General features: G+C 29.9%; 1 protein-coding gene across 1 annotated transcript in view; it reads left to right on the plus strand.

Annotated features, from left to right (window-relative positions):
- LOC113521357 (allatotropins-like) overlaps positions 1-20775 on the plus strand; it is a 49783-nt gene that overhangs the window by 20603 nt on the left and 8405 nt on the right. The window contains exons 2-5 of the mRNA XM_026906880.3: positions 14684-14869; positions 15458-15577; positions 17612-17722; positions 17906-18004. Of these exons, the coding sequence (XP_026762681.1) occupies positions 14686-14869; positions 15458-15577; positions 17612-17722; positions 17906-18004 (514 nt within the window). The 5' untranslated portion in view covers positions 14684-14685. The remainder of the gene's footprint in view (positions 1-14683; positions 14870-15457; positions 15578-17611; positions 17723-17905; positions 18005-20775) is intronic.

Genomic DNA, 20775 nt, shown 5'->3' on the forward strand with positions numbered 1-20775 from the left:
TTTTATTTAATAATTTCTGCATCGCTTCAATGCTTACTACTACTTATTTTATTTATTAAATAATAAATCAAGATACATTACATGCGTAAGCTTATAGAACACTGATAAAAAAGCCAGGTAAGCTCTTTTGACAATTAGCTGACAAAAAGTTGACCCGTTTATGAATCTCGATGCTCTATTTATATAATCTAAGGTGTAGTTTAAATAACGATTGAAGGTTAATGAACTAAAAGGAAAGGTCATAAATCCTCTAATTGTAGTTAATGTTATGCACTAAATATTAATAATAGTCGCACAAAGAGTTCTGATGGCGAATTTAAACAAAATATTCTATTTTATTAAAGTCGACATGTGTTTGGATTTAAATAAAATTATTTATTTATTTAGAACATATTAAATTATTTACAATATTTTTATAAAATTAGTAAATTACTTTCACGTCAAAGAGTAGAAGATCATTCACATTGGTTGAGTGTATGGCAATTAATTTTGCTGGGTGCGTTTCCTTTTGAGGCTTCCCTTTTGCACTGTAATGTGATTCTTTTCAGAATAACCTGAATGGTTTTTAAAACACACAAGCTCATTGTTTCCTTAACTATAAAAAAATATCAAAATCATGTTAAATATATGTATAGCATGGCCAAAACGATACCCTTTCGGTATATAACTCTCCAAGGTGTAGCTATTGCACGTCACCCTAGGTGTGACCATACTTGCCGCGTTTATTTTTAATTATTACCATTCCATCACTCAACTTTATTTCTTTAGGGAATTTTGTGGTGACACGTTGTTTCTGTGAAGTTGCGGATAATTGTAATTGTAATTTTTGGGTTCGATATAGTGAGCTATTTAGTAATGCGATATAGAGATGACATACGATGCCATGATATATATATATATATATATATATATATATATATATATATATATATATATATATATATATATATATATCATAACGTATATATCGTAACAGTAACAGACCTGGATTTTCAAACGGCTTATCGATTAGTATGTAATAAACGATATGACCTTAACCTACGCATATGTACACGATGTACTAAGTAATTTATTTGTAAAATTAATAGGTACCTATATTAATAATAGTGCCGCTGAGAAACCTAGAGACCACATCTTTTTTTCTGATCTTTTTTCTGTTGGCTATTGATATAAAAAAGAACAAACAATATTACAGAATATATAATACTTCATGTTTCCATTCTTGAAGATTAAGGGGTTATGCATTTATATCATATAATTTTACTGATTTGAAAATTTAATTATATATAAATACCTTTCAGTCTTAGAAAATGACTATATTTTCCAATTATTTCATATGTAAACTTTTGTATATAATGAAAATTGGTTAATATCCTCGCCAAATATGGATTGATTTTGATGATTCTTTTGTAAATCAATTGTTAATTTTGTCATGATAAAAGTTGCCTTTTTATATTAAATAACATTTTTCATAAAACACTATATATACATAATGTATGCAATTACTTTCTCCATAAAACCATTAGGTACAATTTGCGCAAATTTCGACCCCAATAAATTCGGTTATTGCCCATAACAAAATATATCGACGACCGCGGTGATTGGATTGTCTGTGGTCATTTCATAAATTCCTCGTTTGAATTTTTTCCCTACTTGAATTCAATAAAACCTGCGTGATAGCGATTTTATAGTGGGAAATCTGACCCTCCCACTACTGTATTAAATTCTAGGCCACATAACCTTTAGGTATAAAACACTTTATATTTTTAGCAATGAACGTTTATCGTTACATTTTTAGTTGTATTTACAAACGATTTCCATTATTAGGAGGTTTTCAATTCATATGTTTTTGCAAAATCACAAAGACTCCTTCTGAATGGTTTATTAAATTCTAAACCGATTTAGATAATTATTTTTGTAACCGATAGCACTTACTCACATGTTAATTTCATGTTACTGTTGTAACGATTGGGGATACTGTTTTTCTTTGGGTATTAAAATGATACTTGTTGCGAAGCAAAGTCTTGTATCATACGATACCACGTTTTAAATTTAAATAATAATAAAAGCAATATGAAGTTATCGCCATTTTGTGTCCAGAGTTCTTAATTTTATTCTCAAATTAATTATGAAGAATATTATATTTATTTTATTGTATATTTTTTTATCTATGTTACGGTACAAAAATTAACTAACCTATAAATGGGAGTGATGTGAGTATAAAATTTATTTTTTGTGCTGAACTAAACGCAATCATTGCTTTATTAAATAAATAGACAATACCATGTTGAGTTATTGACAAACATCAGAAAAAGTTCAAAGGATAACGTAATAAAATAGGGATTAATAAAATTGGACAGCTGTATTGTATGAAACACGATAAATTATTTTATTTCTCTTTGTGAGAATTAATAAAATAATATTCGAATAATAGTAGTTTCTTTTTATTTTAAGTAAGAGAGTAAGACTTGATTTGTTGGCCTATTATAAAGAATTCGTCTGAAATTTATTACATAGTTTCCAGGAGAGACAACGTGGAGGTCAATCTGATAGGGTAAATGACCCCATTACCAACTAACAATACCTTCCTCTCGAATAGTAGCAGTTTCCGTTGAATACGTTATTATCCGTTTGGATAGGAATTTATCACTTTGAATGAGGTGGGTCGTCAAGTTGTCATTCTATTTGGTATAGAGAAAATTAGAAAACCTTTTTTTTAGTGCACAAATAAAAGTGTACATTTTAAATCTATAATATGCATATCATATACGCGTACAATGTAACTAAACAACAAAATTATTATTGAAAAACAAAAGTTTCAACAATTCTGACTAATTATTATTTTTAAAACTTATATTCATTTTTTTACGATATCTATGTATATGTATAACTTGAAATATTATAAACTTATTATGTTTGTCGTTTCCGACAATTGTTTCGACTTCATCCGGAAATCCTCTTCAGAGGTAGTACGGCGTCTTATGGTACACACAACGCCTCGTCTCGCATATTTCGCATCGAATGAAGTTGAAAAAGTACCAGAAAGACAAATGTAGTAAGTTCATAATGTTATATATACAATTCTGATTTAAGTATTTAAATATTATTTGATGTGTTCATTAATCAGTTTTCATTTTTGTATAAGAAGAAATCGAAGTCATTAGCATCTTTTTAAAGGAATATTTCACCAGTAAAATTGAACATTTTCCTAAATTTTACTTATATAAAGCTCAAATCCAGCTACACGTGGAATACTGTTTTCACTTTTGGGCTGCAATACCGTTATACTTGCTTCTTCCATTAGACCGAATACCATACCTGACAACTAGGTTTATTGATAACCATTGTTTTGACAGTTAACTCTATCCTTTAGCATTGTGTAGAGACGTTGCATCTCTTTGCATCTTTTATCAGGAATGAAAGAAAAAAAAATTATAAGGAATCGTTCTGATTACCCGTCACAACTAAAGTTTCATCCCGACTATCTAGATGAGTGGCGTGGCGGTTCTCCACCGAGCCTTTTTGTAGGCATTTTCTTTCACGTATAGTCAAAGTATAGAACCAATTCCAGCAGCAGTATTTGAACAGAAACGACATTGAAACTTTCAGAAAAAGAGCATATTCCTTCTTAATAGGCAGGCAACCCATCCGCAATTTCTCAGATGTTGTGGCTACCTATGACTATCAAGTGAGCGACATGCTTGTATGCCTCCTACACTATTAAAAAATAAATAAAAAACGATAAAAAATATCGAGACTCCCATATAACTTGACAGCTATATGCTATTTTTTTAAATTTAAACGTTTACTCTCTATAGGTATATTTATATACTATTTGAATAACATTTTAATATTTTATATAGAAATAAGATATTATTTTAGTAAGAAACTGTAAGAGAAGAGAAAATTGTATGGTTTTAATTTGATAACTTCGTTTACTCTATTAATTTAGTTGCTTGAACTGCGTCCGGTTAGAAAATAATACAATTATACTTAAAATAGCCTTCCCTATGTAAATATCTTCTAGTGCCATTAAAAATTGTAGATTTTTATTATTTTTAGCAAATAATTTATGATATTATAGGAACATATTATGAATCTCGGTAAATTTTGGCAGTTGATGCTTAGCTAGGTTATACCATACCATATCAGGCGTTAACTGTTTACTGTAGAACATAAGACTCCCCCATAAGGGGGGGTTTTGCCAGTAGTTGTTATGGTTGGTAGGCGGGTTGGCAACTGCAATTGGCATTATTAAATTCCTTTAGCTGCTTCTTATGTTACCCGCGAGAAAGAAAGGGGTGGCCCATTCTATGCCGAAACCATATAGTTAGTCTGGATTATAGTTTTCTATTATTATTACAATACAAGTAATCTTTCTTTATACACGATAACTGTATTTCATAGTTTTGTCTATATGAATTAAAATAAAAAGTATAATGGTTTATTCATGTACTAAATTTTACTCATATTTGTTCAATATGATCATATAAAAAACATTTACTTAAACATTCAAACATTTTTACTAGTTTTTGCAATTATTTATTAAAATATTTATTTAAACGGTTATTTATTACATTATTGACTATAATTTTATAGTAATTTTACGTAAATCTAGAAAGTGATTTTATGGTTTGTTATATTGAAACTGAATTAAAATAAACTTTATATAATTTGCCTTGTCCCTTGTAGTTTACAGCAGAATAAGACCAATAAATAAATATCGCCGTTAACTTCATTAGGAACGGTATAAAATTTTACACGTTTATTTAATTAAATACGTAGTTTTTATGACCCAATAAAATGGTGAATTCATGCTATTTGTGTGATTTTGACTGAACTATTTATAGCTTTCTTATCACATAATAATAACAATAATACAAACCAGGTTCCGATTACTGGGTAGGCAGAGGGCGAAAGTATCCCCAACATACCGTCTTCGTGTCTATATTTTTATTTTAGAAGATATTTCCATTTTTTGAGGTAATATCTATGTAATGACAATTTAAAATTACGACGTATGCTACGCTGTAATTTTATTCCGTCATTCGTTCACCTTTTCATATTGTTAATCATTGACTTATTATTAATATATGTCACCATCAACCCCGTCGGATCAATTCATCTCGCTATACTTAACACTCGCTAACATCAAAATGGAAAAGAAAGGGAAACCTCTAATAAACTTTTTGTAGAAAAAAAAACATATTTTAAAAAAGATTTTAAATATTCCTTTAAATAATTCCGAGTATTTTCAAAAATAGAACTTCACATATTTGTACCATACTTAAGAATAATGTCGTTAATATACGCTCAAGATTTTATCCTTTTCACCCCCTTGTCATAAATGTCTGCATATCCCTATTCATGACGAAAACGAAAAAATCTTATTCCACAACCTCAATTCGCGGAAGGCAACTATTCTGAAACTGCATTTTAAGTTATAATATACATACTAGTGAGTGAGGATGACTTCTCTGTCGGTGGCAAGTGATAGAACGATAAAAGGCTGCTTTCGCCAAAATGTCAAACAATTCAGAACACAATCGTAAGTAAATATTAAAACATACAAATAAGAAAGGCAGTTTTTCACACAGTCGTTGATAATTCTCAAAACTAGTCTTTAAATTGAGTCGAGAGAACCAAGTTAATATTCCAGTCTCGGTAAATTCTTCCATAGTTGACGACTATAAAGTGAAGACTTCGCTTTTGAATGCGAACGCAAAGTGCATGTTATTGCTTTTGAATTTTTCAGCGAGGCTTTTACACAATTTCTAATGTCTATGTAACGGCCTTTTCCTATGGCGGTCAACTTTTCAACTGGTGTCGAAAATACTTGAAGTGCTCAAAACTTTACCAAGGATATTTTTATATTAACGATTTATTTTAAGTGTTGCAAGTCTGTTGTTAGTAATGACTAAGATATAAGAGGCGACGGATCAACTGTAAAACGCTTGATTACGGTCCAGGTATTTCAAAATTGAATTCCAAACATCTGAATTTTCAATAATTTAAAAATAATTATCACTCATTTCACGTTTTAGAGAGCACATAAAAATGTCGTTTATAACGAAATTGATCTAGAAACTCTTAACACTAGAGGCACCTAATACGCACAAGTACAAGTAGTAAGTTATACAAGTAGTAATATATCATATTGGCCAAACGGTTTGGTATATTGTTTCATTTTAAAATTTGCTTTTATATCGGTGTTACACATTTGTCTTCTTACGATATCCCAGTAAAAAGTATAATAATTGAGTGAAGTATTTTTTTTATATAATGAAATGGTAATCCCGCTTGCGCTATCGATATAGGCTGGAAGGGGAGTAGTGAGTGATAAGTCAGGTCAGTTGGTTCCTCATGATTGAATTCATCAAAAAATAATCCCAATGGTTTCTATGGGGATCACGTAAAGGTCGACCTGATCATAATTAAGCAATAGGGCTACGAAATCCACTATTATTAATTATTTCATCCCTCTAAGTGGGATATTTTTACGCTGTCAATGCATGAATGAATCTGTGAATGGAAACAGATTAAGAAGATAAATATACATGAATGGCTGCTCATATTGGTTTTGACATTTGTAACATTAGAAAGGGGATTCGTAATATATCGGCACTGTGGACAAGATTGCCTTTACAGAGCGTAAAGGGTTTGGCAATCCGAAATCCTGCGGTAGTATTCACGGAATCGGACTTTCTCTAAGAGCACGCCTCTTGAATGTTGTGCAATACTATGCATTCGTTTACACTGTTGGACCGTGAAATTTCAAATTCCACGGTTGGAACGTGTAAAGAATTTTTGAAGTTTACAACTTAATCTTACATATATAAAATCGTTCATATGACGTTGAGAGATAGATGATATCAAACAAATTGTAAATATCAACTAATCCTCCATATATATATAACTTGGACATCGGGAATTTTATATTTTTATGACTATAAAATTTATATATTATTAAAATATGTATATTATATTTAGTAATATATAATATACATATAATAACTGTAAGAGATCCCTCTATCGAATACGTCTGCCATTTTATATAATATTATGTCTTTTTAATATGTTTAATGTAAATTAGAGTACAATAAAGATTTTACAATACAATATAAATACATATTTACTATCTGATTCGATATTGCGTAAAGACGTTGCATTTCCATGCATCTTTTATCGAATACCATATATTATGTGGAGTGTTCTGAGGAATTGTTGAGATTGATACTTGCTGTTGATTTTCACTAGCGTACATTCCTCCAAACTAAAATTCTATTTTAACATTCTGGACGAGTGGACACCGTCATGCTTTTCTCAAGGCACTTTCTTCTACGCACAACCACGCTTTGGAATCAACTTCCAATAGCAGCATTTCCGAATTGATACGACATGATAATCTTCAAGAAAAGAGCATATTCTTCTTTAAGAGGTATCAATTTCTTTGGTGTTACAGGTGCTCTAGGGCAGCGATAATCACTTACCATCAGGGGAATTACACGGTCGTTTGCCTTCGTGTTATAAAAAAAATTAACAACACTTAAGTTGAAAATCGTAACATCTATTATTATTATACACTTGTCACATGAAACCTTGAATAATTGAATATAAAGCAATTTATGGAATTCATACCACAAATTGTTCTCTGATACAACTAACTAAAATAAATTATAAACTATAAAATACTACTGCAGTACATATATCTGATTTATATTTTAATTGAATAATTTTGATATAACTATAATACTAAATCTATTCTTATGGTATAACATTGAGTAGGTGTCTAACTACATTTTAATAAATACTTATTAATAAAATCCCATGGGGAAAGCTACCAATATTTGTGTCAGTTACATTTGCATATCAATATCGTAGCTGGGCTTGTGTGTTTGCATTACAAACAAACCAAGTTGGACCAAGCCACCCTCTGTCAATTTAAACTGCGTTTATTACAATATCTATGTATACCTAATAATTTAATACTTTGCTTCATAAAGAACTTCGATCGCCATATGAATAATATAAGACCTATACCAAAGCCAAAGGAATAAGCAATGTAGATTTAAAAAATAATTATCAAAATCGGTTTAGAATCGACGAAGATATCTCGTAAAATATTTACACACGAAAATAAATTCCGACGCTCTTAGAATCTCGTCCTTTTGAAATTATTTGTTTAATAAGAGATTTGTACTCAAATGTGACATTTGCTGTACTGCGAAAAATTTAATTAATAATTTTATTATTACGTAACAAGTAAATTGATTAAGCCTTGTTGTCCTTCTTAAATATTATTAGCAGTTATTTACAAGTCTGTTTTATGGAGAGAGTAATTACTCTGATGTTCACTTCTTTAGGATAAATTTGATTACATTTATACCTAATTAATGTCGATTTAAACGTATTTATATTTTACTACATACGATTTCGATATTAATATATTTACATAATATTCAGTATTTTCAGTAAATTAATGGAAATTTATCATTACGGTTCGTGTAAAGTGGCTTTTTAAATTTCAGATCTCAAAATTATTTTACCTACTCAAAAATAAAATTTAGAACACAAGTACAAGTATATGCTTTTAAAGAATTATAGTAGCAACTGGTTTAAATTACGTGTTATTTAGTCGAGCTCGACTAGTTTAGGCATTATACATAGTCCAGTACTAGTTCAGTTACAGTCGAGCTTTCTCAATTAAAGTACACGTAAGCTAAACCGGCAGTTATTACATTAAATAGTATTACTTATAAAACTTTTAACAATAGAAAAGTATAAGAGATTGTTTATTAAAGGTAATTTTAAATTCAATAATTATTTTATAAAAGGTTTTTAAAGATATAATGTATCTCTCTCTTGTTGTTAGCCAGTGCTTAGCGTTATCTCTTTATGAATCAGTTTCAGAGCTAGTTCTCATTATTTTTTGCTGCCTTTGCTACAATGAATAAGCAAAGATGCCTTTGCTTATTTAGTTCTTATTTAATACTTTTATACATTTTATTATTTTTATACGTTGCTTGGTCTGACCTGGTTATAGTGGTTAGATCATTGTCTAGGACTTGCTTGGTTTTTTTCTCAAACTTTTTCAACAACTCTTAATAAAGAAAAATATTAAGTAAACGTAGGTTAAAATATAAAAATTTTGGGTCTAGGCACCTCCTATATTTACCCTCATGCAAAATTAGTTGGTATCACTATCTAATTTTGCCAATTTACATAAAGACCAAAATGAGAGTCGATGCAAGAACTGTGATAGTAGAATTGACAGCAATATCAAGTTCAATTTTATTTATACCTAGAAAAATAGTCTAAATTAAAAATTTTGTATTTGTCTTTTTGAAATCGGTTGAAAATAAAATAGATACACTCGTACATACCTAAATTGTTGTGATTCCGGAAACTTCTAATTGATAATTTAATTTATAAATTAGTGTTAATTGTTCCTGAAATTGACTTTGACGGCATAAATTATATACCTAATGAGGACCAGTGTTAAGCTTGGATTAATTACGATTAAGTAAGGATGTAGACGGAAATTAAATTAGACTGTATAAGTAGGATTGTGTAGGTGTTAATAAACTTGTCTCTAATAGGCCATTTGGAATATTGTAAATGTTATCTATTACATTTTGTAGTGCTTATTAATTAACCTATTCATAACAACTCATTAACATTCCATTGCTGGGTAGTTCCCGTAGGTTCCTCTCAAAGTAGAAAGATATTAGGCTATCTGCTTCATTCTATATTAATCTACTCTGGCCGGGCTGTATGATACAAGGTTTTCATTTCTTTTTTTTTTTATACAACTTAGAATGGCAAACAAGCTGACGGTCCACTTGATGGAAAGTGGTAACCGTCGCCTATAGACATGAGCAGTACCATGGTCATAATAGAGTATACTATTTCGCCCATGTCGAGTCCTCAGGAATGGCAACGCATGGGGGGTATCCCCCATGCGTTGCCATTCCTGAGGACTCAGGTGTTATTCCTCTGTACCCAGTAAATTCACGCCATATACGCCCACCCTTCAAACCGAAACACAGCCATGCAAACACAGCTGCTTCACGGTTGAAAAACGAATGGGACAGAGGTACCCAAGCAATCGACTTTAGTACAAAGTCTCCTTTTCTTACATTCTATGTATTCTTTGCTACAATAATTTCTTGTGATATTAATAGCTATTTCCCACCGTTTTGTCCCCGTTGATCCACACTAATATTATAAATCAGTACTTGTAGCATCGCGTTACAAATTTAATTAAAAACCGTTCAGGCGTTTAAGTAACAAACATACAAATATCTTTATAAACATTCATATTGTACTATTATTTTGTCATATTAAGAAGATAATATTTTCATATTTTCTACATATTATGATGTGTTATTTATTTATGTACGTTATTTATTATACAACCAACTTTAAAAACGAGGATACACTTTATATAGATTTGTAATTGTCAATACGCAATATATTCACCGATCCTAAACATATTTTAGTTATTATTTTGCAATCTTTTTTATTCTAATAATAAATCATATTTATTTTTACTCCACGCAACTACCTTTTACTTTCAATTGTCACTATTTTACTGGGGAGGACCTGGTGTCTAAGATACAAGTTACGACTTAGTTTAGGCTCCAAATCTCCCACAAAATAAGATACATTTATTCTGTATAAATTCTTTAAAAAAAATCAATAGAGCTATATACTCCCATGTTTTGTATTTGTTTTGTTGCTATTAATATTAAATCTTTGTGTGTTAAAATTTTCGATTATTATATTATTTAATTACTGTAAAAATGTGTAGGTAATATGAATATTATATATATGTTATTTTTTAATTACTATTTTAATGTAATATTGTTCGTTACGTTGCACCGACAATACATTTTATCATTCCTCTTTTTGTTATTGTCTTCAGTCAACTAGTAGATAACTCCATACGTTTTTAGTTCGACCTTTACACTTTCTTGATGTTTAAAGTTTTATTAAACTTTAATACATCTAGAAAGTGTAAATATTATTTTTAGTTATATCGATCCGAGATTTATAAATTCAATTAGCCGTTCCCAACCCTGTTAATGTTTACTAAATAAATAAATTACTAATTATTAATTTATCGTTCGCTTACTTGTCGCAGTCTTTGCTTGCTTATTTCGTTCTTTGGAAATGTGTAATTACATCTCAGGAAATGATACTCATAAAATATTCCATTATAATTGTTCTCGTGACACGCGGATTCTTAGAGAAGCACAATAGTGATCCGACTAAAGATAATTTATTTGCCAAAATCCTATAAGCTGTTACATAAAGGTATATGAAGACTTTGAGATAAAAGATAAATAAAATAAAATGAAATTGGTTTACAACTGACGGTATCAATTATAAGGTAAAAAATATAAAAAAAAATATAACCGAATTGGAAACCTCCTTCTTCCTGAAATCAGTTAAAAAGAAATTAAAAATAAAAAGAAAATCTTTCGTTTCACTAATATAACGAAATTGTAACTAGATCATGGCTCTACATGGGGGACATTTAAGAAAAATTGATGAGGGGGTCTTGATAAAAATAATAGATTCTAAAACGATACTTCTTTCATATTTTGTCCGTCTATCTGTGTGTTTGTTCTGGCATCACGAAAAACAACTGCATCAAATTGGATGCGGTTTACATAATTGTTTTCCTAAAGGAATTAAATGAAAGGAGAATTATTGTCTTACATAAAATCTGTTGTAGGTATATTTTATTTTAATATGCCGTCTTTAAGTTTCATTATTATTTCATTTCATTTTCTTACATTTGACTTATTTATCAATAAAATTTGAGCTATTTAATAAATAGAAAAATATAGTCAGTAAAAAAAATGCGAAGAGTGTTTACCAAAAAGGACAAGTAAAAAGAATTTATATGTGGGATATATATATATATATATATTTTAAACTTGATAATAATAAATATTTTTACATATTATATAAAAATCTTTATTCATTACTAACCATACTTATTCACATTCAATAATGTATATTTATGCATTGATAATACCCCACTAAATTCTACTATTGATGCATATTAAATAAACGGAATTCATGTATAAATAGTCAATATAATGCGATTTGAACCCGGATATGGCTAGTCCTAGATTAACGTACGATTAAGGCTTCGCATTATGCTCCGTAAAGAACATTTGTAACTGTTTGCAATAATAGACAAATACATAACATACGAATGGTTCACTTCTAAGAATAAGACATACTTATGGAGTGATTGTTTCAAAATTCACTGTGAACTGTAACCAGATGAATTTTCACTTAAATTTTTTTTTTCGATACACACAGTCTAAAGGAGTCTATTAAGTACTGTAAAAAATAAAATTGAATCCATATATTCGAAATTCGAACCAAAGGCTAGTTTGAACGACATTTTTAAGTGCATGCGTTACACCCTACATTAGCTTAACGTAGTGTTCATAAAATGTACTTTGTACCCTATTACATTACACTTTTACTGTGTAATTTCTCAAAAACGGAAAATTTAAGTGGGTCCGTAAGTTTTTATCGAAAGTTTTATTAAGATTGCGTTATCTATTTTATTGGTAAAGTGTTGTGTAAATTGTTTTAACTGAATAGAGCGGCTTTATCTGCATAAAATATAGAGAAAAGTATTATATCTATTTATTTAGGATATAGTTCATCTCAGTACCAAATTTCATTTAAATCCATTCAGTCGTTCAGGCCTGATCGAATAATAAACATTCAAACATAAATAGCTTAATATTATGTAAAATATGATAACATTACTAGGACCCTTTTTTAGAGATAATAGACCAGTGCAATCTCTGGCATAATAAGCTAATTGTTTAATCCCAGGGCAATTAGTGACAAAACATAACGACCCTTATGGGAGGCACAGTATATATTATGTAACATGTAACCGTATATTTATGCCTGTAGGTGATACCAATCTGTACATATAGCTTGTTTGCTTTTCTAGGTGATATTTACATTACTAGAAAATACGTAGTAGCAACCCATTATCTTTCTACTAGTGGACATGGGTTTCCCATTGAAGAGGATACATCACCAACTATTAGCGACTCGGTATGGATAGGGTTTTGTTTCAAAATATTTTTCTCTTTTACTAGTTTAATATACATTGCTTTCTATTACAAATTATCACCTTTACTTCGTTTGTTATTCAATTATCAAACAATCAGGATTACTTTGAGGTGACAAGGAGTGGTGACAATATTCATCACCATGCAGGCGATGAAGTAAAAGTGCAAAAATTGCTAAAATATTATAAAATTAAAATACAAATAAAACTGAATATTTCGTTTAGTAGATTTTGTTCCATAAAAAATATCCTTTTTTGATTTCAAAACTAAACTACCGATTTTGATAAAATTTCTATAGAATCAATCTGGAAACATATCCTTTTATTGTCTAAGTAATATTATTATACTATTACTATTATTATTATTGATAATTGATAATATGCTAATTGAATAAATCAATTCACATTTTTACGTCAAGATATTATTTAATTTTTTTTAAAGATGTAGGTTGATGTTTGTCAACAATAATCGAAAATACCATAAATAAAAAGCTACATTATTAGAAAATAAACTCTAATTCCCTCATTCGTAAAAACTAAAACCTACAAACCTATTTGAACTATTACACTGTTTTGTCACTTATTTCAAATTAGGAATTTAGCATAAAAAAGAGACAAAACAGTTCAATAGCTAAAATATGTTTATGTGTTGTTTAAAGCGTGATTAGTAGAGTCAAAAGGATAAGACCAAATTTTTAAGGCTACTGACAGAATAACTGTGAAATGTACTTTTTCTAATGTTAAAGGTCAAAGAACCTATTTTCCTTTACAAAAAAAGTTAACATTTTTCTTTAAAGTTTTTTTGAGTTTCACTTTTAAAGGGGGTAGGTAACCTTTGTATTTAGCTTTGTGATCTTAAATCCGACTCCTTTAACATTTATCTGACACATTCTAAAAACAGTTAATGAATAAATAAAATAGAACAAATTATCTTTTTAAATTCCTCGTGTTTGATGTATATCAAATTTAACGATAAAAATACTTGTTATTTTTATAAAATTCTTTACGATACTTGAAAGAATATTCAGTCAAAAGGATGAGTGACGATTAAATAATGCAATATTTTATTCTGTACTCTTTAAAGAAATTAATCGTTTCTAAAAAAATATTTTTTTTAGTTGCCTTTTGGTCAATTTAATGATAGAATTGTTACTAACGATAATATCTATGAAGGTGTAAGAATTTATTTATTTTATTTTATTTCATTTGATTAGGGAAACATATAATTTCTAAAAGCATACATAATTAGTAATTAAATCAGTGAAATTTCTATAAAAACTTATACATTAAATAATTGAGAAAATACATGACAAAAGGGAAACACGAAAATAACAATAAAAAAGTTATTTTTTTCTACATTTAGTTGTTCTTCTTCTACATTTTTCTTATAGAAATTTAAACCTTCACTGAATATATCCGAAGAAAGGAACTGCTCATTATAACGACTACAGATTCTAAGAAGAATACAATATTACCTATATAATTTGTATATACAAAAAGATTACTGATAGTACAGACTTAATGTACCTATCAAGTAATTAAAATATATTTTGTTTGTTACAGCAATGAATTTCTCAATGCAACTGGCTGTGGTGGTAGCAGCAGCGTGCCTGTGCTTAGCCGAGGGTGCCCCAGACGGCAGACTGGTGAGGACCAAGCAGCAACGGCCTACCCGCGGCTTCAAAAATGTCGAGATGATGACCGCCAGGGGCTTTGGAAAACGCGACCGACCTTCCACGAGAACCGAACGTTAGTATAATAATATTTCAACGTCATCATTATCATTTCAGCCATTGATTGTCCATTGATGAACTTAGGCCTTCCCATAGACTGCCATAAGCATTAGAGGACGTCACTCTTAGTGGGGAAGGAAGGAGGGGGATCGTTATACATTGTATTTGCCTGTACAGGCTTACCATTTAAAAATATTTCTTCCCCATTGTATACAAGTATAGTACCTAATTCCTGCCCATTATTTTTGATTGGTATAATATACCTTCGTCTTTCATTAGTTACTATTTGCTATCGTTTAAGCATTCACTACTTTTCTGGCCATATCATCTTTCACACACTATTCATCTCTTTTTCGGACTTCCCTTGCTCTTAAAACCATACACGTTTTCAATCCATGTTTAAAAAAAAATTCATTATAAAAGTCTAAAATTTAAAGGAATAATTATTCTAGTTTGTAAATGTATATGATATTGTATATAGTTTATTTCTACAACCATTTTATTATAACGATTGTGTGATGTTCTAAATTTTTGTATGTAAATGATAAACCAAATATAGGTGAAAACAGTATAATTTCAATGAATATTCTCAAAGGTGACGTAGATCATGTAGAACATCAATCGGCATCGGACCGCACTGGGCGGGGTATTCCCACATTTAAGAGTCCCGCAGTGGGCATCGCACGAGACTTCGGGAAAAGAGCTCCAGAAAAAGTGGCTGAAGGTATAAAAGGGATTGGACGTACGAACGCCCGATGAAATGTCAAATAATTTATGTGCAGCTTACAATTAATAAAACCCATTCAGTGCTGGGTACAGTCGCTGGCACAATAATAGTGCTAATGTGACGCCGAACTAAATAAATAACGATGCGGGAATGCGAAACAATGAACAAACAAGTTACCTAATGTTCTACGTATATTTCACGTTACAAATTGTGGATAATATCACAAATCGAAACGTGATATCCATATTCTAGTACAATAACGTGCTTTTTCATTTAATGTCATTGTCATCCAAATCACATATGACATTATTAAATGTGCTATAAGATTAAATTTGGTTTTCGAACCGACGAAACAGTCTTTATAACTGATATACTAGCATGCACTCGTAATAAAATTTAGCTATCAGATACTAATTAGATGATCTGATCTGTGTTATTACTAAGGCTTTATTCCATGGGGTATGAAAAACTTAATCATTAAGTACCATCACCCCAATGCTAATATAATCTCGCAATAGTTAAATTAATTATACTTATATATGAATAATAGAATCTCCACTACAGATATAAACAAATAATTTTAAACACGTTGATGATTTTTTATGTATGGTTGTGTTTCGGTTTGAAGGGTGGGATATGGCGTGAATTTACAGGGTACAGAGGAATAACACCCGAGTTCTCAGGAATGGCAACGCATGGGGGGTATCATGTGCAAAACAGTATACTCTGTTATGTCTATGGTACTACTCATGTCTATAAGCGACGGTTACCACTTTCCATCAGGTGCGCCGTCAGCTTGTTTGCCATTCTAAGTTGTATAAAAAAAAAAACTATTTTGTGATATTTATCAGCTGAATGTAGTATTGAATCTTATTTAATATAAAATTCCTTAAATAATTTGACATCGTGACGTGATGAAGTATTTTCCATTTGTCATACATGGTATGCGGATATACTATGTATGATATTTTCAATCCAAATCCAATGTTCTAGACAGACGTATAATTCTATAGCATTTATTGTATAATAAAGAGTAGTTAATACTCTTTTTATTTATTTTTAAGATGCCTAACTGAACAAGAACTACACGTATCAAAATTACTAAAACGCCAATGCTTAGTTATATAATTTCAGTGTAAATATCAACTCTATTATAAGATTATTACTTCTAAACAATTGAAAGTAATTAAAAAAATGACATCATAAAAATATACATACATAAGCTCCTAATTCATAAATGTTAGGACGTGCATAGAAAACACTTGAAACAGATTTCTAAATAAAAAAAAAAACATGTGAAAATGTTTATACATACGAAATATTCTTTTTCTACAACAACATTTTTGTAATCTTCGTATTTTTTTATTATAACATACGATTTTGTATATACCTACCTAAATTCACACTAAGCTAGTGAAACACTATGATGACGGATTTGACGTTTGTCCGATCAAAATATCCTTAAATACTGATAGCTACATATCGTAGATTTATACTTAATATCATACGTCTACTTTATTCTTGGATATCAGAACACAATTATAAGATGTCAAAAACGCCATATTATTGGTCGCTAGCTTAAAAATGTTACTTGACACTTTAAAATTCAGTAAATCATCTTTATTGCACATGCATATAGGTTGACAATTTGAAGGAATTTTATATACATATATATACAAACATATTCACATCATAAGAATAAATGTCTAGGTAGAACTGACACTCTCGTGAATTCGGTAACGTGAACTATATTGGTGCGCTGACGGCTCGCGTCCAATTCGTGTCCTTTTTCTGTCAGGGCTCCCAAGTAACAGACACCACAGAGAGAGAGAGCGTGCGTCTCACTCACTTGTACATATGAACGCAACACGGGCCATATCGTAAAATTATTTTGAATGGTTGCCACCTTAATTTGTAGCAACCTTTGCAGTCTATATAGTGTTTAAAGGGGTCGCAAAGGAAAATACACGAGTGTCACTTCCACCCAGTTTCTTTATTCTTATGTCCACACCATCAATTTTAATCCAACAGACCAATACGAGTTCGCCGCACCCGCACGCAAGAAGTTCAATCCCAAATCATCATTAATGGTGGCCTCCGACTTTGGAAAGAGGAGTTATGTTGATGACAATAGTGATGAAGGTAAAATGTGATTGGAGGCTTACTATATGGGCGCCTTTGTTATCAAATGAAACCAACATAAAATATTTGGTGTGTTTTGAAATAACTCAACATAACGAAATTATGAACTTGCTTGCTATTACTATGCTCATAAAAATATTGGTTTCTACATTGATATAGTCTAATAAATTAAAATTTGAACAGAATATGAAATTAGAGTGACCAGAGGCGTTTTCAAACCAAACGCAAAGATCCTTATCGCCAGGGGTTACGGTAAAAGAAACGAACTGGAAAATCATGGAGGTAACATGAACAGGAGATAATCTGAAATCCATTATGAGAGAAAATACACACACAACGCCGATCCGGTGTTGTTTAACGTGCAATTTATGAGAAAACGGCTTAAAGCCGATAGCTTTTATTTGTATAAAGCATTATACGATTTTTGCTATTTGTGTAAAAGTTAACTTATAGCCTCGGGGACCGGCGATATTAGATATGGTGGACAAACATACAACACCCACTTCACTGACTATAAATACATATACTACATTACTATACAATTCATACCTATTTGCTTCAATCGCTTGCTTCACATGGTGAATAATAGGCCTAAAATGCTATAATTATACAATGTCTAAACTGATTAGGTGCTTTATAAATGTGTTATAATATAATTAACTTTAATTGCCAAATATCACATCATTATGAACTTTATTATTAGGTTTATTATAATCTGTTTTTCTATATTTGTCACAATAAATAGACAATTTTAACATATTTCTTTATCGAATTTAGTAATTTAATAATAAATGTATTAATTATAGCATTATTAATTTATCTATTTGTTTATCGTATGCATTACATAAATAAATAGCTAAGCAACATTATTTACAAATTGTGGCAAGTATATTATAACAGATTAAATTAGTACTTAGGATTGGGTAGGACTTCATATTGTTACAGAGTAATCACAAAATCCAAATACTGCAAAAAATATGATATAAAGTTTTTATTTGCACAGTGATTAAAAAAGTCTGTCTCAAAGTTTACTAAACTTGCATAAATGCCATTGTTTTTATAATGGCCGACTGCATAATTCTTATATCACTGTCAGCGGTTGCCTTTATTAGCAAATTGAATAAAAATACTTCTTCAGCCTCCGCAAGAAATAACATTTACAATTTTAACATAATGGAGACTTTTATAATGTCGAAAGTTTAATAAGATATTATGAGGAGTATTTGAGATAATATTCCTGAATCATACTTAAGGTTTCGCTCTATTAAGCCTACAGATAATTAGAATTATACCTAATGCAAACTCAAATACTGAAAGTGACCTCTATGGCATAGTAATCATATTACTTTGTGCAAATGAGGATCAAAGAATCGAAACAACAGGATTGGAATGTATTTATCGAATCATGAATTCAATAAATCGGTTTTAATCTAGGTGTTTTGATTTATGCCTTACATGTTAGTTGTTTAATTTCTCATGACATACGATTTTCACCGTTTGAAAATTGTATGTATATATTTTGTATTTAATCTTGTAAATTACTCTGTAATTTACAAAACACATTTCGTAATTTTAGAATTTAGAATATGGATTTTATTTATGATGATATCATTATAGTCTAATGAGAAGGTAATGATAATAACTGTCCCATACTTCAATGAATTAGAATTCCTAGAGGAACTTCCCAATTAAACAATGGATGGTATGTATATAGTGTAAATTAGATATAGAGTAACAAAATTCACCATTTTGTTACTGCCACTGCGAGATATGTCGTTACTGCTGACCGCTGCTATATCTTTGTGTGTAACTACAAAGCCGCCATTTTTTTCTGACGGTATATAAAAGGTGAGAAGACACTAGATAAATTCATTTAGTGAATGGAATGGTTGAAGTGCTTGCGATGGAGGGCTTTCATTGTGCCTACTGGCGACTTTATGAGATACTTTTGTATCAGAAATGTTGCTTATTGCGTATGTCAGTGTCGTTACAAGATATAAGTTAATTGGAGGTGTGGAACTACTTCCAGTTGGGTCAACCATTTATTATTTTTCTTTTATTTTTCAACACAAGTTGGTTTTCGTAACTTCACGTATCTCTTACTAAAGTGTTTATTGCGTTTTTATTTGTGGTCAATAGTTAATATATTTCTACACAATAGAAATATAAAAAAATTGCATATAAAACTTCATACGCTTTCTGTTTTTACCCAATGGTTAGCTGGTAGAGAATGCCATATGGCATTAAGCTCGCCATTTGAACAAAGTTATATTGTGCAATAAAGAATAAATAAATAAATAAAACTATAAACTAGTAAATACACTATTTAATTTGTAGTTTTACTAATATCTTAGAAACAAATTATATATTTAAATAATAAATAATAATCAAATTCACAATGTTTTTATGTACTTATAATTATGTAAATAAAAACTATTTAAAACCAGTTGGACTGATTTAGATAATTTTTTTTCATTGTCCGATTAATATGGAAAGACAATTTGGGCTATACACCGTATAGACTCTCTGATCTGTAGTATAGTCTACTGTATCAGTTATTTTTTAATACATTTTACTTGATGACTATCACAGTGAGATACAATGAGACATGCTTATATTAAAGTAATCAAATTATAAATATAATTGTGAGAGACTGGTGCCTGAGATAGGTATAAGAATACCTGTATTACAGGTCACCAGAAGTGAGCTTCTATACTATATATATGTTGATTTACCAAACCGTTATTGGTTTGTAAATTTGAAATATTCCTATAACATAGTGATAATTACACCGCAGTTGAAATCATCTAATGGATCACTGATTATTGTTTATTGACACTGATTGGACTTTACAAAAGGTCCTATGATCGCTCAAACGTATTGACATGTAGTTATCGCGATATATCATTGGAAATTTAATTAGTATAATGTTAAATAATATATTAAAATATATATGTTTTAAACATTTTTAAATAATGCCCAATCTAAACAGATACAACTTTTTAGATACAACATATTATAATAAAAATTAACAATGTTATTTGTATGATATA

Source organism: Galleria mellonella, unplaced genomic scaffold (assembly GCF_026898425.1).
Source record: "Galleria mellonella isolate WM207_F2 unplaced genomic scaffold, CSIRO_AGI_GalMel_v1 utg55, whole genome shotgun sequence".
NCBI classification, from domain to species: domain Eukaryota; kingdom Metazoa; phylum Arthropoda; class Insecta; order Lepidoptera; family Pyralidae; genus Galleria; species Galleria mellonella.